General features: G+C 63.7%; 1 protein-coding gene across 1 annotated transcript; it reads left to right on the top strand.

The window, feature by feature from the left end:
• Positions 1-657: 657 nt before the first annotated feature.
• On the top strand, positions 658-25,583 carry Cep170b (centrosomal protein 170B). The gene is made up of 19 exons (XM_076849538.2): positions 658-739; positions 3,051-3,182; positions 9,951-10,040; positions 11,139-11,218; positions 11,646-11,703; positions 12,812-12,950; positions 14,483-14,587; positions 14,720-15,190; positions 15,445-16,157; positions 16,415-16,588; positions 17,024-17,114; positions 17,279-19,000; positions 20,269-20,509; positions 22,066-22,225; positions 22,552-22,695; positions 22,817-22,905; positions 23,223-23,316; positions 23,418-23,469; positions 23,570-25,583. Exons 2-19 carry the CDS (start codon positions 3,078-3,080, stop codon positions 23,815-23,817), a joined length of 4,776 nt encoding a protein of 1,591 aa, XP_076705653.2. The 5' UTR covers positions 658-739; positions 3,051-3,077; the 3' UTR covers positions 23,818-25,583.

Raw genomic sequence — 25,583 nt, 5'->3', positions numbered from 1 at the left:
TCGGGCTGAGTAGGCCTCTGGGATTCACCCGGCTTCCTTCACCCCCTACCCCTCGTTTGGACAGCTGGGGCCAAAGGTTGGGGGCTGGGGATGCGGCTGGGCTCCAGAAGCGAGGTTAAGCGTTAACCCGCAGGCCCAGGGCCAGCACGCTGAGCTGCTCTGCAAACCGGGTTCCGCCCAGGACGCAGGGACCGGTCCCGCGGCTGAGGCTCGGGGTGGGGCGGAGACCCGAGGGGAGTGGGGCTGGCAGCAGCCCACGGGGTAGGTGGGCAGGTGGGCGGGGGCGGGGTGAGGGAGCCCGGGGCCGCGGACTGGGGGCCGCGGGGCTGGGGGCCCGGGGCAGCCGGGCGCGGGGCGGGGCGGGGGCGGGGCCCGCGGAGCCTCTGGGCGGCGCCCACGGGGGCTCACTCACCTGCGGGCGGCCGCCCCGCCCTAACCTGGTTTCCGGCGGGGGCGGGGCGGGGCGGCCCGGGGGCGGGGCCGCGGGGCGGGGCGGGGGCGGGGCGTGCCTCCCGCAGACGTCAGGGACCCGCCGCGCGAGGTCGCCGGCCGCCGCTCTGCCCGTGGGCTCGGCCGGGGCTGCGGCGAGCGTGCGGGCCGCGCCGGGCATGTCTTAGGCTGCGGCCCCGCCCAGCGCTCGGCCGGCCGGGCGGGAGGGCCGGGCCGAGCCGAGCCGGGCCGAGCCGGGCTGAGCCGGGGGCCGAGCCGGGCCGGAGCCGGGGCCGAGCCGGAACCGCAGGTAGGACGCGCCAGCCCGCGCTCGCCGCGGCGGGGCCTCCAGTCGCCGGCACCTGCGCGCCTTCGGGCCGCACCCGGCGCGGGGAAGGGACGGAGGGGAGCGAGGTCCCCGTGCGGCCCCGACAAAGGCGCGGGGGTGGGGGCAGCCGGCGCACCTGGCCAGGCCGGTCCCCGCCGCCGCGGAGGCGGCCCAGGTCTACGCCAGGCAGGGAGGGGCTGCCCGGCGCGTGTCTCCGCGGCCTGGCCCGGTGCGCGTCTACGCGGCCTGTGGAGGGGGCAGGCCCGGACCCGGGTCCCCGCCCTGGCACCGGCAGGGCCTTGGCCGCCCCCGACCAGCGCTGATTCAGGAGAAGGCGCCGCTCCCTCCCCCTCCAGGCCTGGCGCTCCCGCCGGGCCGCCTCCCGGCCTCCTCCCTCTGTCCCTCCCTCTGTCTTCCTCCTCTCCTCATTTCCCTTCGCCGCCGCCGTCTCCTCGCTGTCCCTGCCACCTCTCGGCCTGTCTCCAGCCTGCCTGCTCCTTCCAGCCGCCAGCCTACTTCGTTGCTGTCCCCAGCCTCTCCGCATCGCTGCCTCCTCTCCTCCTCCCCTCTGGGCTGTGGCCCTTCTGGCTGGGATAGCTGAGGGGACAAGTTTGGGGTGTTTATTATTCTCCCTCCTGGCAACCATGGCCAGGCCAGCCCAGCCCCAAACCCGCGGCAGGCTGCTGGGAACCTCTGGTGACTCCCGGGCCTTTTCAGGATGGGCTGGTGGTGACAGGGTGTAGCCTGGCTCCCGCAGAGCCGCCTGACCAGGCTCTGGGGGCTTGACTTCCCTTTGCTTTAGGCAGAGGCTGTGGCCTCCTCTGGGAGAGGCCCAGTCTGCTGGCCACAGGGAACCAGCAGCAGGTGACAGCAGAGAATGAGACCTGAGGCTGGGTGGGGGCTCTCTGGAGAGCCCTGTCATCTCCCCCAGCAGGATTAGGGCTTTCTGGGTGGTAGGGTTGTGGAGGCCTTGTATCTGCTGTCTGGGCTCTGGAGACTCTGAAGTTTCACCCTGAGGTCTCCAGTGGTTTCCTCTCTGGAGGCTGGGCCCTAAAAAAGGGCAGGGGTCCCAGAATGAGGGGCGTGCTGGTGAACTGGAACTGCCTCCTCCTGGTGCAGACGGTTCTCCCTCTTCCTGCCTGCTGGGCAAGGTGACAGTATACATGGAATGCATGGCCCCTTGGGCATTCAGATGGGTGGAGCATGGTGTTGGTCTTGCACTGCCCACCTGGCATGCAGCTGAGAACTCAGTGAAGAGCTGGGCTTAGCCTCTGGTGTGGGAGTTGGGCTTTGCGTATAAGGCCTGGGCCCCAAGGGCCGGGGTGACTGGTGTCACCTCGTATGTGTAGACTGTGTGCACTTCCTGGGAGGTATGTGGGGGACCCTGTGTGACTGTTCCCAGCTTAGCGATGGCCCCCACCTGTCTAGCTCTGTCCAGAACCGCCAATCCTTCCCAGCTCCTCTGTCCCACCCTCATGTCCACCTCACACCTCTACTTGCAGTGGCCCTGCCTTTATCTTCACCTGTGCACTCACCAGGGTCCCAACACTGTCACTTCTGTCCTGGGTTGTTGCCCTCACTTCTTGACCAGTCTCCAGATCACCTTGGACTTGTCTCCTAATTTCACCTGTTCTCTACATGAAGCAGATTGTGAGGTGCAGGACTCAGAGCCCCAGGGCTGGCCTCCTGGGCAAGGAACCTGTACACTGGGTACAAGCTCCTGCCCAGACCCCACCTTTGAGTGCATGCTCTGCTCTCAGAGCCACAAGTTCTCCGTCAGCCTAGACGAGGCCACCGCACTTACATTTTGCACTGAGCCATGATGGAGCCAGTCTTGCGCCCGAGGCCTTCTTGTGTCAGGGCTTTCAGAGAGTTCTGCTGGAGAAGTGGGCCCTCTGGCTCAGGTTTCATGTCCTGGGAACCCTGAGGGGTCACTGTGAGGTGCTCCTGGTGCATCAGGTGGACATGTGGGTTCACATATAGGCAGTGTAGCCAGAATTCCATGGACCTTGTCCCCTGGCACCTAGAGAGAAGGGGAATAGGTGGGGCCTGGGGGATGGGGAGGACCTTGGGGGGTCCACAGGTAGGCCTTCAAGGAGAGGCAGGTCACACAAGACAAAGCAGTGGGACTGAAGGCACGCCTGGGAGGGGTGGGTGGCCTGCTATGCGGAAGCCCAGCAGTTCTGGAATCAACCAGTTTGAGCTTAGATGGGCAGATCTTTGGTGGGCCTCAGGTGTCAGGGGTCCAAGGCCCAGACCAGGGAGCCCCACTCTTATGACCACCTCCCTCCAGGGCCAGATAGGCCTCGTCAGCACCAAGATGAGCGTCACGTCGTGGTTTCTGGTGAGCAGCAGCGGCACCCGCCACCGGCTACCACGCGAGCTGATCTTTGTGGGACGCGATGAATGTGAGCTCATGTTGCAGGTGAGTGGGGGCTTGAGGCCTCTTTGCCTGGGTCCTTGGACCCACAGGAGGGTTCTGGGGCCTCTTGTGGGCAGGTATGGGGGGGGGCATGAGTGTGATGTGGGCACAGACTTCTGTGTGTCAGGCCCATTTCTTACGGGAAAGTGCCTGGGCTTCCATTGGATCCTCAAAGCATCAGGGCCAGGAAGGTGATTCTGCCCTGTGCAGGCAGAGGGCCGAGGGCTCACCGCAGAAGCTGCTGGAAAGAGGGTATTCCATGTCCTCGTTGTCCGGCCATCAGAACTATCTGAGGATGGTCCTGGTGGTCTTGTTCCTGTCTGTGTCCAGGTGAAAGCTGGGGGCTTCCTAATGGTGCCCCAGGTGGGAAGGGCTTAGTAGGGAGGAGTGCTGGGCAATCAGAAATTCTTCTCTGGATGCCCTGGGTCTCAGAGTCTGGGTTGGCTTCTTGGGGCTTCTGCATGTGCCTGTTTGGGAAGGAAGGGCAGTGTTGCCATCCTGGCCTGGGATATCCTTTCCCTGTAGCCTACCTGCACCCCACCTTTCAGCATGGCACACGGGCCCTGGCCCCTCCTGGGACCCTCAGAAGGAGAAGAACATCCTATTGGGCAACCTGTCTGTCCAGCTGAGGGGCTGCTGAGGGGTTGTTTGCCACCCCCCAGGACATTTCGGTTTGGCGTGGCCTCCCATGTGCAGCCCTGGCTGCCACTGCACTCCCTGGGTGCACCCGGCTCTGTCAGGTGGGCAGGGCCGGGACTGTGGCAGGGTACCCTCACAAGCACATTTACCTGGGCAGCAAATATTTGCTGACCTCCATCTGGGGAAAGCACTGTCCCAGTGACACTCCATTTGTGTCTGTGCTGTGTCTGAGTTTGTGTCCCTCTGAATTCACATATAGAAACATGTCCCCAGGGTGATGGTATTGAGAGGCAGGACCTTGGTGGATCAGGACTTGATGGTCCTTATGAGTGGGATGGGGGTCCTTAAGAAAGCCCATAGGGGCTTGCCAAGAAAGGACTGAGGCAGCCAGGGCCCTTGGTCTCAGGCACCGTGATCTTGGCTCCCCCGCCTCTGGCATCGTGAGTGATGTCTCCGTAGCTTACAAATGCCAGTCTGCGGTGTCTTGTCCTAGGGCAGAGAGGGCTGAGCCAGACCCTGGCTTCTCAACAAACGTCCTCCCGTGTGCCTGGGTCTGCACCTGGCATGCCTCAGGTTGTTCCTTGGGCCCAGACTATTCTCTGCCCTTTACCCTCTTGGTGCCTCTGTAGGTGGTCAGACCATGTCAGCAGCTGTGTGCAGGAGCAGCAGGCCAATGTTTCCCACTGCCCCCGCAGGGGTGTGTCGCTCAAAGACAGCCACAGGGACAGGCAAGGTCGTGTGTGGAACACTCACCTTGAATCATTTTCTTGTGCTATGAAGCCATCTGGTGATGACTTTACTCATTGAAAGGCACCAAGACTGTGTAAGATGTGGGGGCTCAGGCTGTGTCCCCAGCCTTGGAGAGTAGCCCCAGCCTGACCTGCGGGTTGCTCCACAGTGTGGCGTGGAGCTGCATGGCCCTGATGCAGGTGTGATGAATGGCAGGTGTGCCCTGCCATTCCCCCTGGTGGCCAGGAGGGCTCTGAGAGGAGCCACAGGGAGCCTGGGGTTCGGGGGATCTAGCCTAGGCACTCGGTGGCCCTGCCCTGGCGCTGCTTGCTGTTCTTCTTAGGTGCTGGGGTGCCCAGACAGGGCTGAGGCTCAAGTCCTGCTTCTCAGCTTGGGAGTGGCAGAGCCCTGAGCAGGGCAGGACAGTGGTGGCTTGTCAGGTCTCCTTGCCAGGTGGCCCCTCCTGGGTTGCCTGCGTTTCTGCCGCTCCATGTCCTGGGTGGTGTGGCCATGTGACGTCTTGCATGGGAGACAGCTTGAGGAGTTGGTGTAGGCACAGGGTGAGTGCAGGCGGCAGCCCTCGGTACCCTGGCAGCTGCCCCTTCCCTGTCTTCACCCCTGTGGCCCTTGCTTGGTCACCCTTCCTCATGCCATTTGGGCCTGGGTCGGGCCAGCCTCCCTTCCTCCTCACACCCCGTGGAGCCACCTCTGCTGAGAATTTCTTTCCTCCACGAGCAGCCCACCCAGTGTTTCTCCCACCCGGCCAGACCCCCACCTGAGCCCTTGCCCCCATCCCAGCTGGCTGCAGCTCCCCAGCTGCCTTCCCTTGACCACCCCTCTGGGCCCTCAGGAGCTGGGTACGTGTGGCTGTCCCCTTCTCAGTGGCTTTCTGGGACCTGCACTTGAGGGCCCTCAGGCCCCTCTGCTCCTGCTTGTGGCAGGCGATCACATGCTGTCCCGCAGCCTCCCTGGCTCTAGTTTCTGGCCCTACTCCACGGCTGCACCAGCGCTCTCAGAGGCCCGCACCTAGGCTCAGCCTGGCCCCTTCTCTTCCACTGTTTCCTGCCCCTCACCCCACACTTCGAGCCCCCGAGTGCTCCTCCCACCCCATTCACAGACAGGAGTCCCAGCCCTCACACCTGCCCTGGCTTCCCAGGGGACCTGGTTCCACTTTTACCTCCCCATGTGGACTCTATCAGTTCCCACCCCAGCCCACTAGCCAGCGCCTTCCCGTTGGCTCCCAGAGTGCCCTAGGCCTCCTCTCTGGGCCCAGAAAGTGCTCCCGTGCTGTCCTCTCCAGGCAGGAGCTGGGCACAAACATGTCACCCATCAGTGAGATGTCCCGGCTCACCCCCCTATGAGGAGAGGTGCAAAGAAGGCAGGACTGTGGGCAGGACTGGGGCTCCAGGGCTGACCAGGCCCACAGTGTGAGCAGGGAGGATCAGCAAGAGTGGCAGAGGGGCCAGGCAGGAGGGCCCCTTCAGGGGAAGAGGATGAGCATGGGGGCTGGGAGGCCTGCGCACATGTGTCTGTGTGTGTGAGTACTCGTATGTCACACGCACGCGCGCGCGCGTGTGTGTGTATGTGTTGCCAGTTCGTGGGGAAGTGTCTTCTGTCCTCTTGGCCTCCACCATGCTGTCCATGGGCAAGTAGGACAGCTGGGACTCGGACAATTGCCTCCTGAACCAGAAACCACAATCAGAGTAGCCTTGGGAGCCCCTGCTGGCAGCAAGTCCAGCCAGCCTGCTGCGGGCCCACTGTGGTGACCCTTGGGATGAGCTGGCAGGAGGGTGTGCCTGAACTTCGGGTTGTGACCACTACCAGGGTCAGCACAGCCAGTTCAGGGCTCTCCTCTACGGGGAACATCAGACATAAACTTGGGAGACATAGCTTTATTCCATTTTAAAGTGAGTACAAATTGTCAGACCTTTTCTCCAGCTCCGGAGCCCCTGGTGGCCCGCACTCTGGTCTCCGCCGTCAGAGGCCTCCCTCCCTGCAGGCCTGGTTTGGGTGCTTCGGGTCTGAGCCCTGGGCCAGGAGCTGCCTCTCATGGGTGGGCTGGCTTCTAGCCCCTGAGCATGTGGGCTTGGCAGGGTGGGGGTCTGCTTCTGGTCTGAGGCGTCGCGGCTGGGAGGGAGGTTTCTGGAAGAGGGACACGAGTTCCTGGAACCTCTGTGATCTGAGAGGGGCATGGCAGAAGGGTGTCTGGGACAAGGCCCTGGCCAGCAGGAGAAGGTCAGACCTGGGAGTACGTGGGTAGCCCAGGCCCAGGTGTGATTGGGGGCTGGTGGGACACCTGTGTTGAGTCCAGAAACCGGGAATCGGAGGTGGGGGAAGTATCTTTCTGGGAGAGGGGAGGTGTTGAGGACAGGGGAGGTGGTGAGCCTGGACAGAGAGAGTATTATGTGGGCTAAGACCAGGGCCAGGCGAGGGTCTCAATGATGACGCTTTCAGAGTCCCCAGCATGGTGTGACCAAAGCCAGATGGTGGACTGGCAGGGAGAGGGCAAGGAGAGGTCGCCAGGGCCTGTGGCTCTCAGGCAAGGCCACTGTTCCTCCAGGCCAGGGACAGTCCCAGAAAGTTTCAGCAGCAGAGTAACAAGATCAGAATGCGGGCAAGGGCCAGGTGGGGGTGGGGCAGACGGGGGGAGTGGCCATGGTATGGCCACAGCTTGAGGACCAAGGATGAAGACCAGTGTGGTGTGTGTGCCTGGGAGTGGCAAGGGGTATGTTGGGCCGGTGCTCCTGGGAGGGTCCTGGAAGGTGTCCAGGGAGGCTGGCTTGTGGACAGCAGGCCCATGGGGTCACAGGTTGGGAAGTTCAGGTGGAAGCCCTTCCAGGGCTCAGTCTTCAGCTGCCCATCCTATTCACCTCAGGCCAGCAGAGCCCGGAACTGTCCTGGGCACCCTTCAGGTGTGAGCAGGTGGCCTCAGAAGCCCCCAGGCCATACTCTTCCCCCAAAGAGGGGCCAGAGCCCAGCTCTCAGGCTCAGGCTCTGCTTTTCTGAGGCGGTGGGTTCCTTCTGAATGTCTAGAGAGCGGGCCTGTATAGATGGCGGGGTGGCAGGCAGAGGTGAGCCTCCAGCCCATCCCAGAGCCCTAGGCCTCTGGCTGCTGGAGTGGGCTCCGAGTAGGAACTGTGCCTGTCTTTCAGGGCTGCCCAGAGGGGCAGTCAAATGGCCTGCATGTCAGGTATCCACTTTCCCCTAGAGGGCTGTGAGGCCCTCCACCCTATGGCCCTGCTCCCTGAGGGAGGAATGTCCAGAGGAAGGAGTGCCAGTGTCCCCCAGCCAGTGCCTCCCCTGCTCTTTGCTGGCCACCAGGGCCCGTAGGAGGAGGAAGTACTAGGAGCGTCCAAGGCCTTGGGGAACAGGCTGAGGCCAGTGGAGGAGCAGTGTTGGGAATGGCCTTCAGGCCTGTCCTCTCTAGGGCAGAGACTGGTGCTGGGGGCCAGCTTTGGATGAAGAGTCTGGGACGGGAAGAAGTGGGGCTCAGGGGCTCAAGGTCTGACCCCCTGTGCCAGAGTCCTGCTACTCTGGGGGTGGGTGAGTTGGACCAGGACTGGTCCTGAGGCCTCTCAGTGAGGCCACTAGCTGGCAGAGCCACCAACCTCTATTTCCCATGGATGATGTGGGCTGTGCCAAGGGAGGTAACTCAGAGACGGCGGCCCGAGGATCCATGCTCCTGGGTTGTTGTCCCCCACCCCCTGCCCACATCCTGAGAAGACAGAGGGCGGAGTGCAGAGTGTGGCTCCCCAGGTCTCTACTCAGCACCATCCTTGTGGGCAAATTGGACACCTTGGGCTTCCGGGTGCTCCCTCCTCAGTGGCAGTGTTTATGGGAGCATGGAGGCCAGTCTGTCCAGCTGCAGTGCTGTCTAGGGTCTGCGCTGGCATACCTGCGGGGCTAGACATTAACCCGGGCCAAGCCATGTGACATTGCCTGTGTCCCCGCCCCAGCCCTGCTGTGTTCCCTGGACTCTGACAAGGAAGGAGGCTGTGTCCTAGGGGCCTCTAGTGCTTATCTACTGATGGAGCAGGGCAGGTGGCCAGGATCAGGGAGGAGGGGCTCTGAAGTGGCCATAGGTGTGAATGACCAGCTTGCGGGGGGTCCCACTGGAACACAGGTCCTGGCCCACCTTTGTGGCTGGGGGCCATCCTGAGGGGAGGAGGGAGCAGCCCTTCATCTCACCACAGGGCTCTGCAGGCTGACCTCAGTGTCCTGCGGGGGTGCAGCCTGGAGCACACACCGTCCTTGATGGTTTCCCAGGGTTGGCTGGTCCTGCTGGCTGGGCCCCAGGCCTGTGGCTTCTCACGTGGGGGAGAGGGTCAGCAGGGATGCAGCCACTACCCGGACACCCACAGCCCCAAGCTGTGCAGCGTGATTTGTGGTGTGGGGGTGTGGGGATGCTGGGTGCTGAGACCTGAGACTTGAGACACATGACCTTGTGGACCGGGTGACATGGCCCCTACTGGCAGACCCTAAGTAAATAGAATGTGACCTGTCTCTGCTTCTGTCCTGGAAGGGCATGGGGGCTGACAGTCAAGGCTGACAGCATGAGAGAGCTGGGGTGACTGTCCTTAAGAGAGGTCTTGGGGGCTGGGGATGTGGCTCAAGCGGTGGCGTGCTCGCCTGGCACGCATGGGGTGCTGGTTTCAATCCTCAGCACCACATACAAATAAAATAAAGATGTTGTGTCCACCGAAAACTAAAAAATAAATAATAATAAACTAAAATTCTCTCTTTTTCTCTCTAAAAAAGAGAGGGGGGGGGTGTCCTGGGTAGGCTGGTGGCCAGGGAAACTGAGACTCAGGTGGAAGTACCATGTGTATGTTGAGGGGTTTGTGGGCAGGTTCCAGGCCCTGGCCTGCCAGGGTGTGGAGGGTGGGTGGCAGCTAGAGGTGGAATTGGGTGACTCTCAGCGTAGGAGTGAACCTGAGACTCACACGCATATGTGTCTATCACCCTGAGAAGCTGTGTGCCCTGTGGGGCAAGGCCAGGAGGAGGAGGAGATCCCTCCCTAAGACAAGTCTCCTGCTCTGCTTTCCTCTGGGTTCTACTGGACGCCCCTGCCTGCCCTTGGAAGAACAGCCTGTCCCAGATGATCACAGGGTTCCCATGGGCTCCCACTGCTGAATGGGAGGGGGCATTGGAGAGGGCGTTCCTGGAAGTAGGGCCAGGGGGCAGCAGAGGATGGGAGAAGTGGCCTAGGCATCTTGCCCTAATGCCCTGTGGCCTGTCCTGGTGGCATTAAGAGGTGTCCTCTGCCAGGGTTTGGGGGCTCAGGGGCTAATGTTGGTATTGCCAAAGAGTGCAGGCAGCATGGGGTGCTCCCCCTGGGTGGGCCCGCAGGGGTGCCTCTCCTCTTGAGATGAGGCATCTGAGGCTGTCTCTATGTCTCCCCAGTCACGCAGCGTGGACAAGCAGCATGCCGTCATCAACTATGACCAGGACCGCGACGAGCACTGGGTGAAGGACCTGGGCAGCCTCAATGGGGTAAGTGTGGTGGACTCTGCAGTGACGCTCCCCGTAGCCCTAGCACCACCCCTACTCCTGCTCTGACCATGCACTTCAGCTCTAGCCCCTCCCCTCTTCCTTGGCCCCACTCTTCAGTTCTGGCCTCTCCCTTCATATCTGGCCCTACCTCATCTCCTGTCCTTGGCCCCTCCCCTCAGCTCTGCCCCCTTCCTTCATTTCCTAGCTTGGTCCCTCCCCTGGGTGCCTGCCTTCCCCAGTCTACTCCCAGCCTCCTGCTCCCCTAGGGAGCAATCCTCCTCTCTGCTAGAGGCCAGAAGGGCCTTCACTGGCTAGGACTTGACCTCCAGGGGTGGCGTGGCTTTTTCCCGGTGAGTGGACACCTCAGGTGATAGAGGAGAAGGACCCGTGCCCAATGCCCTCTCTGGGTGTGGGAGTTCTGTGGCCTTCCCTTCTGTGAGTTGTCACTGGCAGGAGCAGGGAGGTGGCCAGGAGGGAGGCCCTGGTTGCAGGAGTCGGGAGGTTGGCTGAGAGGAGCCGGTGTGTGGAATGGAAAACAGGGCCGCAGGTATCGATCCTGGAGGTACCTGTTGGGATCTCTGGTGGACGTGGACCATCCTAGGATGCTATTTCAATAAGGAAACAAGCCATCAGGGTGCATCCTTTTCCCACCCATGCAGTTGTGAATCGGGGTCCCACCATAGCCTCAGGCCCTACCTACACTGTGAGCCTCCTACAAGCACGGGTCCTACCCTCTGCAGCCTCTCAACATGCTCCCAGCAAGGGGGCCTCAGGCCCAACTGGGGTCTGCCTCGAGCCCCTCCCCTTAAGCCCACTCATCAGACGGGGCAGCCCACCTGTACAGGGCTGCATGAATAACAGGTGTTCCTCTGTTACCTGCATGGGCTTGAGAGGGCCCCCGGGGAGCCCTACCTGATTTGCACTCCTGGGCCCTGGAGGGCCAGCTACCTGACTGGGCTCTAATGTCACAGAGCTGTAGGCTGTTTGTGGCACCCTGAGGTCAGCCAGGGACACAAGTCAGCAGGGAGGGTCTGCAGAGCCTCGGCAGCTGTCCCTGGCTGACCCCACAGCTCAGAGCACTGCCCCGTTCCTCCACAGACATTTGTGAATGATGTGCGCATCCCAGATCAGAAGTATGTCACGCTGAAGCTCAATGATGTCATCCGCTTTGGCTACGATATCCTTTTCCTGAGAAACTCCCCTACTCTGGACTTCTCCTTCCAGAACCAGGATCACAGTTCGTCCCGGAACTGTGTAGGGGCCTTAGCATTCACAGCCAGGGCCTGGGGACTCAAGAGCACTGTGCCCACGGCTGGGCTCCACCTCCTACTGGGGACCCAGGGAGCTCCCGAACCTGTCTAGGCCTATGCCAGCCTACTTGCTGAGCCCGAGGTCACATAGGGCTGGGGATCAAGTGACCACTCCCTGGAACCAGGGTCCTGGCTTGACCGCAAGCTCTTCAGGCTGGATGTCCTGTGCTCTGAGCATGTGGGACACGGCTAGGGAGCTCTGGCTGGGCTTGAGTTGGCCCATGCACCCTGGCATGCATCCCCACACTGGCCCCCTGCTCTCCCTGCTCTGTGTTCTCTTTAACGTAAGTCCACACTCCAACATGTACGTGCTAGAGCGTGTGCAGCACCGCGTTCCTGAGGAGGCACTCAAGGTTAGTGCCGTGAGCCCGGGACTGAGCAGGTCCAGTCCTGGACTCCTTGGCCATGAGACCTTAACCCCCTCCCCCCGTCTCTGCCTCCTCTGCCTTATCTCCCTGGCATACATTCCCCAGGCCCAGATCCTGGCTGTGGGTCCCATGAATCAGTCTGACCTGTCCTGCCCTGCCAGAGAGCCCAGTCTGGCAGGTGAGGAAGTAGCCATTACTCTCCAGGTGTGTGCAGTGGCAGATGGTGGGGCAGCTGAAGAGGGAGTGGTGGGGTAAGGCTGAGCCATCAGGACCACTGCGAGGACGGAGGCTGTGGGTCCTTATGATGCTTGGCTCTGTGGCTCAGAGGACAGACCTCTAAGGCTGGGTAGGTGGCCAAGAGCCCAGGCAGGGGGTGCTGAGGTCACCTGTTGGAACAGAAGTCTCACTGGGAGCAGAGTACACCAACGGTGGGGCAAGAAGCTGGACCCCTGTGGCCACCCAGGGCCCACCAGCATCTTGGGTATGAGAAAAGTCCTGTGGAGGCCAGGAGCAGGAGGGCAAGAGGAGGCACATGTGTGGAGGCCACAGGAGCACCTTCTGAGGGGTGCCCTTGAGTATGCTGGGTCATGTGTGCAGAGCCCTCCTTGGGACCTGGGGAGCCACAGGAGGCAGGTGTCCCCTCTGCCTTTGCTTGTTTGTGTGGGAGCACAGGTGTGTGGGAACCTGCTTAGAGCTCAGCCAGGAGCCCAGTGGGTGGACCATCCTCAGCCTGTTTTTCAAATGACCGTGGGCAGCATGGGGTCGCACAGCCAGAGCAGCAGGGCCTGTGAGCCCACTCTGCCAGTATGCATGTGTCTCTGGTCCCCAACCTTGAGGACTCCTGTGCTTAAAACCCTGCCACCTGGACCTGTTTCTGGTGGGGCCTGGAGATGGCAGTGTCCAGACACTCTGTGCTGGTGTCCCTGCCTGCCACCTCCCACCAGAGCAAACCTCAGCTGCCCCTCAAAGCTCTGTGGCCTGAGGTGTGGATCCTGAGCTGCCCAAATGGGCAGGTCTCATGCTCCATCCAAGTGGGAGGGAGAGGCTGGGTCCACCCTGGGTCCACCCCTCACCCCTGCCGGCCTGCCCGTAGCATGAGAAGTACACCAGCCAGCTGCAGGTGAGCGTCAAGGGCCCAGCACCCAAGAAAGGCGAGGCACTGCCTGAGCACACACCCTACTGTGAGTCCTTGCATCCCAGGCCGGAGAAGGGGGACCGGAGACCTGGAGCAGGTAGGCCTTGGGCTGGTGATGAATAGGGACAGGGTGGACCATCCTCATGTCTCATCCACCATGCACCCACAATATTTCCTCCACCTAGTGACTATCCTCACACCATGTTCCTCTCCCACAGCTCCCCCCATCATGCCCTGTCCTTCCCCACTGAAACCCATCTCCCCCAAATTGTACCTCCTCCCCTCCCTGCATGACCCTGCACCCCAGCTTGCACACTTAGGGCACACCTTGCCTGCTTGTGCACAGGCTCAGGTGCCTGTACATACCTGCACCCTCACTCTGTACACACCTGCCCAGGCACACCACATCCCAGAGTCTGCAGTTGGTGGGCCACCAACTGGCCACCCATGTGGTCTCAAGCAGGTCAGAGGCAGACAGAATGTGGATGCTGGAGGCTAAACTGCCCAGCATCAGACATCTGGACACAGTTCTGCACCACAGAGCCACCGGGGGCTGGGGGCCTCCACCACAAAACCTGGTTGTGTCTTGCGTGGGACGATAGCTGCCACCCAGCTCTGGGTGGGCACAGGGGGAGGGCGTAGCTCTGGGAGGCCTGAGAGAGCACCTGGCTGGGTGTGTGGGGTGTGCGGGGTGGAGATGGAAGGGGGTGTGTCCAGGAACTCCACCTGTCCTCCCCCCAGCCTCGGCCTGCACATCTGCAGCAAGGAGCTGTGAGCAGCCAGTGTCCGGCTGGGGGGGCAGCTGCATACCTTTTGCTTTCTGGAGCCCAGCCCAAGCTTGTCTTTTGGAACTGGGAAGGTTTCCAGAAAGTCATCTGAGCCGCCTGGAGTACCTGTCCACGTCCAGGCTGTGAATACACACAGCTGGTGACAGTGGCTCAGAGCAGTCAGCTGGGCAGGAAGGTGGTTCAGCCCCGAGGGGCAGTAGAGGGTCTGGGCCAGATACCAGGGAAGGGCTGCCCTGAAGCAGATGTGTGCTGCTGTGCTGGGTCAAGGAAGGTCCTGGGGAGGGGCGCTTGTCCAGGGAGGTTCACCACAGGAGCACGGGGTACTGGACGGTGGCCTGGCCTCCAGACCCTCTGCTACCTCGCAGCCACCATGCTGACTGGCGGGACCAGTGCAAGCAGGAATTAGAAAACCAGAGTTCACATGGGCTGTGACTTTAACCTCGGAGGCCAGTGTTCAGACAAAAACAGTGCTCCAAAGCACCCAGGTGCCACGTGGGCCTGGGTGACAAGCCATCTACAGAGCATTTGTGGCCAGAAGGGGGTGTCGGGCAGGCTCCAGGAGCAGAGGGCCAGCCAGGGCTGACCAGATTGCCTTCCCCAGGGATGGGCTGTGGAGGACTCTACCCCTAGGGATAGTTCCTGCATGGCCACTCCCAAGGAGGCTCAGGCAGGGATAAGGCCCTGCAGGCAGTTGTCCCTCCCCAGGCATGTGGCTCAGAGCAGGGAGCTGCCAGCAGGGTCTTCAGTAGCACAGCCTGAGCCAGGAGGTGATGCCAGGGCCCGCTCCAGAGCCCCGCCTGCCCCCCAGCTCCAGTCCCAGAGTTTTCAACTCCCCCCACAGAGGCAGTGGCCTACCGCACGCCTCTCTATGGGCAGCCCTCCTGGTGGGGTGAGGACGACAGTGGCACGACACCTGAGGACCGGCGCCAGGAGGAACCCTGCCCAGGTGGGCCCCACACCGGCACACGCCCCCCCACTCCCAGGGGTGCGGGGTGGGGACGGCTGGGCCCTGCGGGGAGCCGGGCATGGTGGCAGAGGGCGGCTGCCCCAGGCCTGGTCTGAGAACATTGCCCCCCAGAGCGTCCCAAGGAGGCGGCCCAGCGGGATGGAGAGCTGGATGGCTTCCGTGCGCCTGTGGAGCCCCAGGGCTACTCGCTCCGGCGGGAGCCCAGCTACTTCGAGATCCCCACGAAGGAGGCCCCGCAGCCCACACGGCCCCCAGAGACGCCTGTGCACGAGGTGCCCACGAAGGACGAGGAGGGGGGTGGGGGCGCGGCCCCTGTGGTGCAGAGCCACGCCTCCTTCACCATTGAGTTCGACGCCGGCAGCCCCGGCAAGCTGAAGATCAAGGATCACATCACCAAGTTCTCCCTGCGGCAGCGGAGGCTGCCCAGCAAGGAGCCCACGCCTGTGGAGGCCGTCTCAGCGGAGACCAAGGTGGCCGACTGGCTGGTGCAGAATGACCCCAGCCTACTGCGCCGGCCCGGCCCCGGGGATGACCGCCACAGCACCAAGAGTGACCTGCCCATCCACACCCGCACCCTGAAGGGTGAGTGCTGCCCAGGGGCTAGCGGGTGGGGGCTGTGGGTGGCCGCACGTCCACCATGCCAGCGATGGGCCCCATCAGCTTGGTCGGTTTCACTGATGAGTCCCGAGAACCACGGGCCTGAGGGGCAGGGTCCTGCATGTGGGGTGCCCTGCCCTGCCCTTCCCCGCGTGAGACCACGTGTGATGGCTCACCTCTGTCCAGGGCAGCGAGGCCTCTGGGCTGAGTGCTGTCTCCTGATGAATTGGCCCCCCCAGGCCACAAGCATGAGGACGGCACACAGAGCGACTCCGAGGACCCCTTGGGGAAGGCAGCCACGGGGGCCGGGGCCACCGCCGAGGGCTCTGGGGAGCAGGTGCGGCTGCAGAGGCAGATCAAGCGGGACCCGCAGGAACTGCTGCACAACCAGCAGGCCTTTGTCATCGAGTTCTTTGACGAGGACACGCCCCGCAAGAAGCGCTCTCAGTCCTTCACACACACGCCTGCTGGGGAGCCCAAGCCCGACAGGCGCCGAGGCCCGGGCACTGCCGACAGGGAGCGCCCGGGTGCTCCCACCCGCACGGCAGGCGGCGGCTCTGGACCACAGAGGGCCAGCTCACTCAAACGGGAGAAGACTGAGGAGCGTCTGGGCAGCACCTCGCCCGCCCCCCGGGCACCTGCCCGCCCCTTCGGCAGTGTGGGGCGCCGCTCCCGCCTGGCCCAGGACTTCATGGCCCAGTGTCTGCGGGAGAGCTCCCCATCCACCAGGCCTGGCCCCGAGAAGGTGCCCCCAGTGCTGCCTGGCCCCCTGACACCCCGAGGGGCCAGCCCCGTGGGACCCCCAACACCCCCACCGCCTCCCACAGATCCCCAGCTCACCAAGGCACGCAGACAGGAGGAGGAGGACAGCCTCAGCGATGCGGGCACCTACACCATCGAGACAGACGCCCAGGACAGGGAGGTGGAGGAGGCCCGCAAAATGATTGACCAGGTGCCATAGCAGCTAGGAGAGAGCCATGGGGCGCGGGGGGAGGGCACTCCCACTGGTCTGCTCCAGGCCTCTGGCCCCATGCCTGGTCCAGCTGGGTGGAGGGGCTCCAGGAGGCCTCATAGCAGCCCTGTCCCAGCCTCTTACCTGGCTGGAGCTGGGCCCATTTCCCACTTGACATGTCCAGCTATATCCTGCCCTGTCCCCTCCAGTAGGAGTGGGACCAGGCACCTCTGACCCTCAGTGCTGTCTCCTTGCAGGTATTTGGGGTATTCGAGTCTCCCGAACTCTCCAGGGTGTCAGCGGCCACCTTTCGCCCAGTCATCAAAGGGGACAGAGAGGAGTCCAGTGATGAGGGTGTGGCCCAGCGCATGGCATTGCTGCAGGAGTTTGCCTCCCGGCCACCAGGCTTGGCACCCCAGGTGGAGCACCAGGTGTGAGCCCAAGTGGCCCTCCAGAGAGGGCCTGGGGCCCGAGGTCAGCAGGCCTCTGATTAGAGCAGGCTCCCAGGGCAGTTGGGCTGGGCTCTGGCATGGAGGACTCAGGGCCAGGTGCTGAGGCCAAGCTGAGTTGGGTACCAGGGGCATGGGCTGCCCTAGACTGGACTGATGGAGCCAAGGGTCAGGGCACAGCCACAGCTACTGACCAGAGCTGAGCCCTGACTCCCGACTCTGCCCCTCTGGCAGAGCTTGCCCAGTGGGTATTCATGATGGGCTCACACAGGCCATCATGTGGGGTCACCTTGCTGTCTGTGCCTGGGGGTGCATGTGGCAGGTGCAGGTAGCACAAGTGAATACTCTCCTGGCTCTTGGCCTCCAGATGTGTGCTGCCCATGGTGTGGACACGTACTCCTGCCCTTCTTTCTGCAGGGCCTCCTGGTTCCGGGCTCCCCTGGGGCTCAGAAGTGGGTGTCTCGCTGGGCCAGCCTGGCCGACAGCTACTCAGACCCAGGTCTGCCAGGTACGTGATCCAGGGAGGCCATGGGGGTGGAGGCCAGGCCAGGACAGCCTCAGGCCACCGGCCACATTCTTGGCTTGCCTGGTCCTGGGCTAGAGCAGGGTGGGCTGCGTGCTCAGGGCTGCAGACCTGCAGGCGCTCTAACCCGCTGTCCTTGTGCCTTGCAGACGACGGCCCTGGGCCCAGGGCTGGAGAAGCCGAGGGGCCCCTGCCTGCACGCACACGGCGACTGCTCCCACGGCTACCGGGCAACAGGGCTGCCAGTCCTGCAGGTCACGAGGCTGCCAGAAGGAGTGGGCCCGGGCCACCCGACCTGGGCAGAGAGCCGGCCAGCCACCCCGTGGGACAGGAGGACCTGGAGCCTGACAGCCTGAGTGATGCCAGCGGCTCGGACGGGGTCCCAGAGCCAGGCGCGGAGCCGCTGGGGGGGAGACGCAGAGGCCCCCGGGAGGGGCCAGCTGGGGCACGGCGCTCTCCCAGGACTCCTGGGGAGCCGGCCCCCACGTCTTTCTTCATTGGAGGCCAGAGCAGGGAGGCCACTTCCTCCCAGAAGCCGTACGTGGCTCCTGGGGAGGTGCAGGGCCTGGGTCGGGCAGCCCAGACCAGCCCCCCAGCCAGCGATGGCCTCTATGTCAGTACCAGCGGGAGGATGGTCATCCAGCTGCGCACTGGGCCGTCCCCAGAGCCCCACAGCCCCTGCCTGCCCCCTCCCAAGGAAGCTGTGGCCTTTGTGCGGCAGGAAAGCTTCACCAAGGAGCCGGCCAGCAGCTGCCCTGCACCTGGCAAGCTCCCGCACATCTCCAGTCACCCCCTCCTGCAGGACCTGGCTGCAGCCCGGGCCTCACGCATGGACTGCCACTCGCAGGACACCCACCTGATCTTGAAGGAGACCGAGTCAGCCCTGGCAGCCCTGGAGGCACGATTGCTCTCCAAGTCTGCAGAGGAAGAGGGGGAGGGGGACAGCACCCCCAGGCCCCCAGAGGACTCCTTGTCTGGGGACTCAGATGTGGACACGGCCAGCACCGTCAGCCTGCTCAGTGGCAAGAATGGACCCAGTCCAACAACCCCCCAGCCCCGAGGGCGACAGGAGAAGCTGCCTTCCCCACCAGCAGCGCCAGACCCTGGGGGTGCCACCCAGAGCAGCACCTGGGAACAGCTGTCCGAGAAGCAGCAGCACCCCCCAGGCCCAGCAGACCTGGGCTGCGGGGAGCCCCCAAGACGCCTGGCTGCACGGCGGGGCCTTGGGCCCCGAGGGTCCCTGGACTGGCCTGATGATGAGCGGGGCTCTGGCCTCACCCACCCACCCAGCTCAGACTTGGTCATCTCCAACCATGAGACCCTGGAGGCCACTGGGGCAGGTCGGCCAGGACCTCGTCGGAAGCCAGTGGCCCCCCCGCCATCGCCTGCTGCTCGGGAAGAGCAGAACCGCAGCTCCACCAGTGCCCAGAAGGTACATCAGGCACTGACCCGCTCCAACAGCCTGTCCACCCCCCGGCCCACTCGGGCCTCCCGCCTGAGACGAGCCCGACTGGGGGACACCTCAGACACTGAGGCCATGGACAGTGAACGGGGGCCCCCGGCCAATCCTGAGCCGTCCGGCCGGCCAGCTCCTGAGCAGACCAAGAAGCTGTCGCGCTTGGACATCCTGGCCATGCCCCGGAAGCGGGCAGGCTCCTTCACAGGGCCCAGCGACTCTGAGACAGCCCCGGCCCGCGCAGGCTTTTCCGGCCGCAGTGTCGAGCTGTACTCCACCAGCCGCAAGCCCACCATGGCCGAAGCCCGCGCCGCTGCCAGGAAGGCCGCCGCCGCCGCCACTGCCACCGCCACCCCTGCGGGCTCCCGCCAGCCCTTCAGCCGGGCTCGCCCAGGCAGCGCCAGATACTCTTCCAGTGAGTGTTGGGTGGCGGGCTGGTGGGCTGGCGAGCGGGCCGGGACCAGGGCGGTCTCCAGCGCCTGCGCGCCTCCTGCACCTCTGCCTGCCCTGTGGCAGCCAGGGGAGTCCTTGCTCCCAGAGCTGGAGGTTGTGTTGCTGCTGCCCCCCCACACCCCCACACACCCCCACCCCGTGCAGGCAGATGACTCTGACCTCCCTGGGGACAGGGGCACATCCCACTCCCCACTGGGCCCAGGGGCTGGCCCTGCCACTCTTACACTCTAGCTGAGTCCTCCTGTGACTCCTGAGCCACCCACCACAGGGCCTGGGGACCTGGGGGGGCCCTCGTGGTCCTCTGCTCCCCGTGCTGCGGTGGCTGAAGCCCAGGGGAGAGCGCTGGGTGCCTGTGCTGTCGGTGGGAGGCTCTCTGACAGCCTTCCGAGCCCACAGACCTCTCCGCCAGGGAAGGCTGGGTCAGACCCCATGAGAGACCCACCCTGCACTCGAGGCCCATGTGTCCAGCGACAGGCGACAGTGGCCGCTGGAGCTGCTGTCCACCTGCCCTGACAGGGTCCTCACACACATAGCCTGCCCTCTCCTGACCTGCCAAGGGAGCTGTGCTCATGGAGTAGATTGGTTTGAGGCTGAGGAGCTGCAGCTCTGCCCTTGCTCTGGCCTCACTGCCCTGCCCAGGGCTGGCCCACCTGCCCCCACTACCTGCCGCCCACCCATGGCTGCTGGGTGCACTGGCAGGAAGTCTGCTTGGCAGAACCCACTGTCACTGCATGCCATACCTCCATGCTCCCAGGCATTCAGGCGCCCGGCCCAGCCACGGAGCCTGCGTGTTGGAAGCTGCTTCAGAGCCTCAGCTCAGGGCTGGATCAAGAGCCAGGACCCTGCCCAGGGGCGTGCCTGGGCTCACCTGTGCCCTAACCCCTTGTGTGACTGACCCTCAGGGGAGGTCCACCCCCATCTTCCCTGTCGGCTCAGCACCTTTCCCTGCTGTCCTGGACTGGTTCCTGTCTCATCAGGGATAGATGTCACCTGGGTCACTGAGGTGGACTTGGGAGTACCTGGCCACTCAGCCCACGTGTTCTCTGGGCAGGTGGTGGCTGGTGGTGGCCTGTGGTCCCCGCAGTTCAGCGACTGCTGGTGCTCTGCTGAAGAGCTTCTGGGTAGGGTGCCAGCTGCAGTCCGTCTGGGGACCTCAAGGGCCCCAGGGGTGCATGGGTGCTGAGCTTGCTCTGTTCTGTTCTTGCTCCTGAACCAACCCACTCACCCAAGACGCGCGTCGCCGGCAGCAGGGCTCGGACTACACGTCCACCTCCGAGGAGGAGTACGGCTCCCACCACGGCTCCCCCAGACACTCGCGCTCCCACGCCTCAACAGCCACGCAGACCCCCCGGGCCAGCGGCGCTGGCCGTGCTCGCCCCCGGGCCCCCGGCCTCCGGGACACTGATGACGAGGAGGAGCCTGACCCCTATGGTTTCATTGTGCAGACAGCAGAGATCGCGGAGATAGCCAGGTGAGTGGCCAAGAGCCGGCAGGGGCTGGGCTGGGGCTCTCCTCCTGGCCCCAGGTAGATGTGGAGAATGCTTGGGCGGGCAGTGGATGAATGAGATCTGCCCATGAGGATCAGGGACCCCAGGAACAAGGAGGGCACCCCAGTGTTTTTATTAGAAATGAGCTTCCTCACGTGGACATTCAGCAGCTGTCGTCTCCGGCCCAGATGATGGGAGGACGGTGCGGGGAGATAGTGGAGTGAACATGGTCTCCCTTGAGCAGTGGTCAGTGCCACAAAGGCTGGGACAGGTGAGGTCCTGGACCTAGGTGGATGCCACGTATTTTGTTGACGCTCAGCCTGAGAGCTCCTGAGGCACCCGAAAGTTGACGAGAGGCAGGTGGCCTCCAGAGAGTGACCCACGAGAAGATGGGGGACACAGGCATGTTGGCAGGGATGGCAACTGAAGCCACTGTGGGGGCTGGGAGAGAGGAGGGCTGGGGCAGAGCTGTCCCTTGGATACCCAAGGTGTGCGGGTGATGCCACCTGAGCAAGCATGGGGGCTGTCTGGCCACCCAGAAGAGAGGCGTGGTCCCTGGACGGAGGCACTGTACCTGGGCGAGGCGAAGGGGCGGCGGATCCTGAGTGCCAGTGTGCCCTGGGCAGAGAGGGCCCACAGCAGCAGACAAGGCACATCCCCCATGTCAGAGGGACGTCCTTCTATGTTCTTGTAATGTAGGGGGTGGGACCAGTGAGGGGTCCCAGTCCCGGTGGGCAGCATGGGGAGGCTGATCAGACAGAGCCCACCTTGGGGCATGGGCCAGAGGCACTGCTGGTCACAGAGGGGCAGGTAGTGGACACCCTGTGACAGCTGGGGACAGAGACCTGGTCCTCCATGGGCCCCAGGACCAGGGTGTGGCCCCAGCTAAGGCCATGTGGGTGGTAGGGCCAGGGAACACGTCCACCCCCAGCAGGTCTCTGCCCCCTCCAGCTGCCTAGGTGCCTTGCTGGGGCATGCCTGTTGCCCTCGCCAGGGCACGGGGAGATGCCCTGCTCCCTGGCCGCTGCCTGCAGAAAGGCCCCTGGCCTCCAGGCTCTGCCCCCACCCTCTGCCCCGCTCTCCCCCAGGATGTTAAGAACCCAGGTTCTAGTTGCCATGGTGGTCCACCCTTTCCCTGCCTCAGCTCTCCTGCCTGCAGGGGTGGTCCTGTGCCCCACACCCAGCAGCCACCATGCCCAGTCCTGCCCAGGAGTGGGGGGGGCACTGCCCTCCTCTTGGCAGACCCACCCTGTCCCTCCCCAGGGCAGTGGTGAGTGGAACCTCCTGGTGGGGCTCTGGCCCATTCCATTGCTGCCATGGCTAGTTGGACATGGCTTGGGGCCAGAGTTGGGGGTTGCATTTCCCAGGCCCCTGTCCCCCATCCAGTGCCACGTCAACATGGCAGGGTCCCACCTGTGCCTGGAGGAAGTGCACTACCAAGTGGGGGCAACCTCGAGGCTCGTGGGCTCCTGCTGCCCCTTCCCCATGGCGGGAGTTTCCATGAGGACCTCCACAGACCTGTCCTTCCTGCCGGCTGCAGGCTAAGCCAGACCCTGGTGAAGGACGTGGCTATTTTGGCCCAGGAGATCCATGACGTAGCTGGAGACGGTGACTCGCTGGGCTCACCAGGGCCCACCCGCAGCCCTTCTCTTGGGAATGTGCCCAGCACCCCCGCCTCAACCATCTCCGCGCGTGAGGAGGTAAGCCCTGGCTTCCTGGGTGCCTGTGCCAGGGACAGTACCTGCTACCAAGGCAGAAGGCCGTTGTCCCGCCCCAGTCCTGCACACCCTGAGCTCAGACCCTCTGGGCTGACCCCCTGCCACCACCCCCCAAGAGGCCATGGCCTGGGGAGGCCAACACACCTGAAGCTCAGCTGCCCCCATCTGAGGGAGCAGGCGCCGGGGGCACTGGGCGGGCAGAGCCCCTCATGCTCTCTGCCTGTTGTAGCAGAGGGGCCGCTCCTTCCACCCCTTGGTGGTTGCCCTCCGCCAGGCATGCCAATGCTGCCCGCCCTGCCCCTCTGCAGCTGGTGCAGCGCATCCCAGAGGCCAGCCTCAACTTCCAGAAGGTGCCACCTGGCTCCATGAACTCTCGGGACTTCGACCAGAACATGAACGACAACCGAGAGGGTGCCCTGGCCAACAAGACGCGGCCTCGGAGCCGCGAGGAGGTGCGGGTCCCCTCCTGCCCCACCGCCATGCTCGCGGGGTCTCGGCCGGCTGTCTGGGTGCAAGGAGTGAGCAGGGCCACCTGGGCACTGCTGGGCCATGCTAATGCCCAGGTCTTCCCAGGTGATCTTCGATAACCTGATGCTGAATCCTGTGTCCCAGCTGTCACATGCCATCCGTGAGAACACGGAGCATCTTGCTGAGAAGATGAAGTGAGTCCGGCCCTCAGGCAGGTGCTGATGTGGTAGGTGGGCGAGACCCTGTTGAGCCGTGGCCCGCGGGGCCACATGGTGCTCTTGCTCACCTGAACCCGGCCCCACGTGGCAAGCAGAACCTGGGCTCGGAGAACCCCACCTCCTCCCTCCCTAGTCCCTCAGTGTTCTGCACGAAGATGGGGACCACAGCGCCAGCAGCCTGGCCCTCCTTATGCCCTGGGGCCCAGGAATGGGTCACGTGAGCAGGAGAGGTCTGGGAGGTGTCACGCCCAGGTCCCCTGCCTCCTCATTCTGTCCTGTCCCTCCCCTGGAAGGATCCTGTTCCAGAACACGGGCCGGGCATGGGAGGACCTGGAGGCCAGGATCAACGCCGAGAATGAGGTGCCCATCTTGAAGACGTCAAACAAGGTGAGGCTGGGTGGGCAGGGTCAGGCAGGGTCCCGCCCCCCTAGGCCTGGCAGGGGATGCCGCAGTGGTCCTGCTCCACCCACCCACTGTTTCTTCCCCAGGAGATCAGCTCCATCCTGAAGGAACTGCGGAGAGTGCAGAAGCAGCTGGAAGGTAGGTGTGGCCCAGCCCTGGGGCAGGTGAGGGGGAGGCTGCTGGGCCACCCTGCTGCTGGACCCTCTGTGGCCTGACCCTTCTGACCTCCAACCTGCAGTCATCAATGCCATCGTGGACCCTAGTGGGAACCTGGACCTGCTCACGGGAAACAGGATTTGCACAAGCTCGGGGCAGCCCGGGCTCGGGAAGGGCTGGACAGCAGCCCAGAGCCCGTCCACGCCCACCTCAGTGGAGACCTTGATGCCAGCCCTGCCCCTAAGGAGCTTCCCACAGCGGGCCAACTGTGGGCCCCCCGGCCTCCCGGAGCCTGCCTTCCTCCCCGATGCAGAGAGGTTCCTGATCTAGGCCAAGGCCAGGAGGGCCAGGCCAGCCTCCCTGTGCGCATGTGTCCTGTACCTGCCCACCCACCTCTTGTCCCACCTGCCCGACCTCAGGCAGTTCTCTGTGAAAAACCCCACATGTGCCATAACCCCATGGGCAAGCACCTCCCACGCCCAGGTCCCCTCCTCAGCCCCAGCCAGCACCCCAACCTCATCCAGCCTCCAGTGGCTGCCCCTACCCCCACAAGCCTCCTGGCCCAGTGTCTGGTGTGGCCACTGCCAAGAGCAAGCCCTGCAGGACACATACCCACCCCTCATCACTGTTTTTTTTGTTCTTAGCTTTAAAGAAAAATGTAGTTTGTGCCATTGCAGGGAGGTCCCACCAGGTGACCACGATGCTACCCTCAGCCCCTGCTGCCACCCTGTGTGCTGGGCATGGGTCGTTCAGTGCCAGACGTGGAGCTGGGGAGGGCTCGGGCATGTTCCCACTCCTGTCCAGGAGGGAGAGGACTTGCCCTGGTGGCTCTACCTGCCCCAGTCAGCAGCCTGGGCAGGTGAGCGACCCTGGAGGTGTTTGAGGCAGAAAGCCCACAACTCTAAGCCTCTGGTGCCAACACAACTGCCAAACCCACGGAGCTTCAGGCTGCCCCGGGAGACGGCCCACGTGTGGGCAGGTGGCATAAGCTGCCTGTGGACCCGGGTGCAGAGTTGTGGAGACAATGTCCGTTTAGAGCCAGCCCGGGTCCGCCGGCACGCTGACTGCAAAGAGCGGCAGAGGTCATCCCAGCCAGGGACCTGGACTTCTAGGGGGCCTGGGGGTGGGCACATGGGCGCACAGCCCCCGGGTGAGGTGAGCCCATGACCAAAGGGGCTGGGAAGCAGGTTCCCCGAAGCTCCCTGGTTGGTGGTCTGGACAACGTGGCTGCCTCTCGCGCCCCCTGGCCTCCCTGTGCTGTGGCATTAAGTCAGTCCTCCGTAGCAGGCTCCTGCGGCCTGACCCGGGGTGGGGAGCAGGGGCGGGCCCAGGAAGGTTGTGCTTTCTCAGGATCCTTCAGCTGGGAGCATGCGGGGGAGCAGAACCTGCTCCCCTGCTGCAGCGGTGGCCGTTTCTGGGGCCACCAAGCCAAAGAGCCTGTTGGCTGTGGTAGGGTGGGGCATGCCCGGGGATCAGATGGTGGCTGTGCCTGCGCTGCTCCTGGTGTCAGTGCAGGCGTGGGACCCTGGTGGGCCCTCCACTGTGGGAGGTGGCTGCAGGCGACAGTTATGGGCTCCCTGTTTACAGATAGCTGGCGTGGAGTCCAGTGCAGGGCCCTGCACACCTGTGCCCCGGCCCACCTCATGTTTACGTGTGTGTACATGTGTGTGTACACTGTGTGTGTGTGTGTGCGCGCAGGGAGGCTGGGGGATCCCGCCTGGCCCTGTCCCCAGAGCCCACTGTTCATTTGGAGGAGGTGCTAGTCCAGCCTGCCCGGGTGCCGCCCACCCCTGCATGCCCCTCCCAGCTGCCCACATCCTGTTTCCTGGAATCAAGCCGTGGCCACTTGCCTTGTCCAAGACTTATCCACCCTCACCCCTGCTCACTGCTGTACAATTCTTTTTATGCACAAACTGGTGTCCCCACCCCCACGCGAGTCCCTGTGTTCCTCCCCTCCAGCCTCTGACCTGGGATTAGTACCTACCTGCCTGGCTTCTTGGAGGTATGGCTGTACACTGTTCTCAGGTGGTCTCGTGGGTGTCTTTCAGAAAATGGTTATTTTATATGATTTGTCATGCAGTTCTAATAAATCATTC

This window comes from Callospermophilus lateralis, chromosome 3 (genome assembly GCF_048772815.1).
Source record: "Callospermophilus lateralis isolate mCalLat2 chromosome 3, mCalLat2.hap1, whole genome shotgun sequence".
Lineage (NCBI taxonomy): Eukaryota > Metazoa > Chordata > Mammalia > Rodentia > Sciuridae > Callospermophilus > Callospermophilus lateralis.
This window is presented reverse-complemented; position numbering and strand designations above follow the sequence as displayed.

What these genes read in the sequence shown, in the direction of transcription:
- Cep170b (XM_076849538.2), top strand. Translation starts at nt 3,078, where the DNA reads ATGAGCGTCACGTCGTGGTTTCTGGTGAGCAGCAGCGGCACCCGCCAC. An exon ending in TTCCTGAGGAGGCACTCAAG is followed by an intron (nt 11,704 to 12,811) that starts GTTAGTGCCGTG and finishes GCCTGCCCGTAG; the next exon opens with CATGAGAAGTACACCAGCCA. An exon ending in AGTGCAGAAGCAGCTGGAAG is followed by an intron (nt 23,470 to 23,569) that starts GTAGGTGTGGCC and finishes TCCAACCTGCAG; the next exon opens with TCATCAATGCCATCGTGGAC.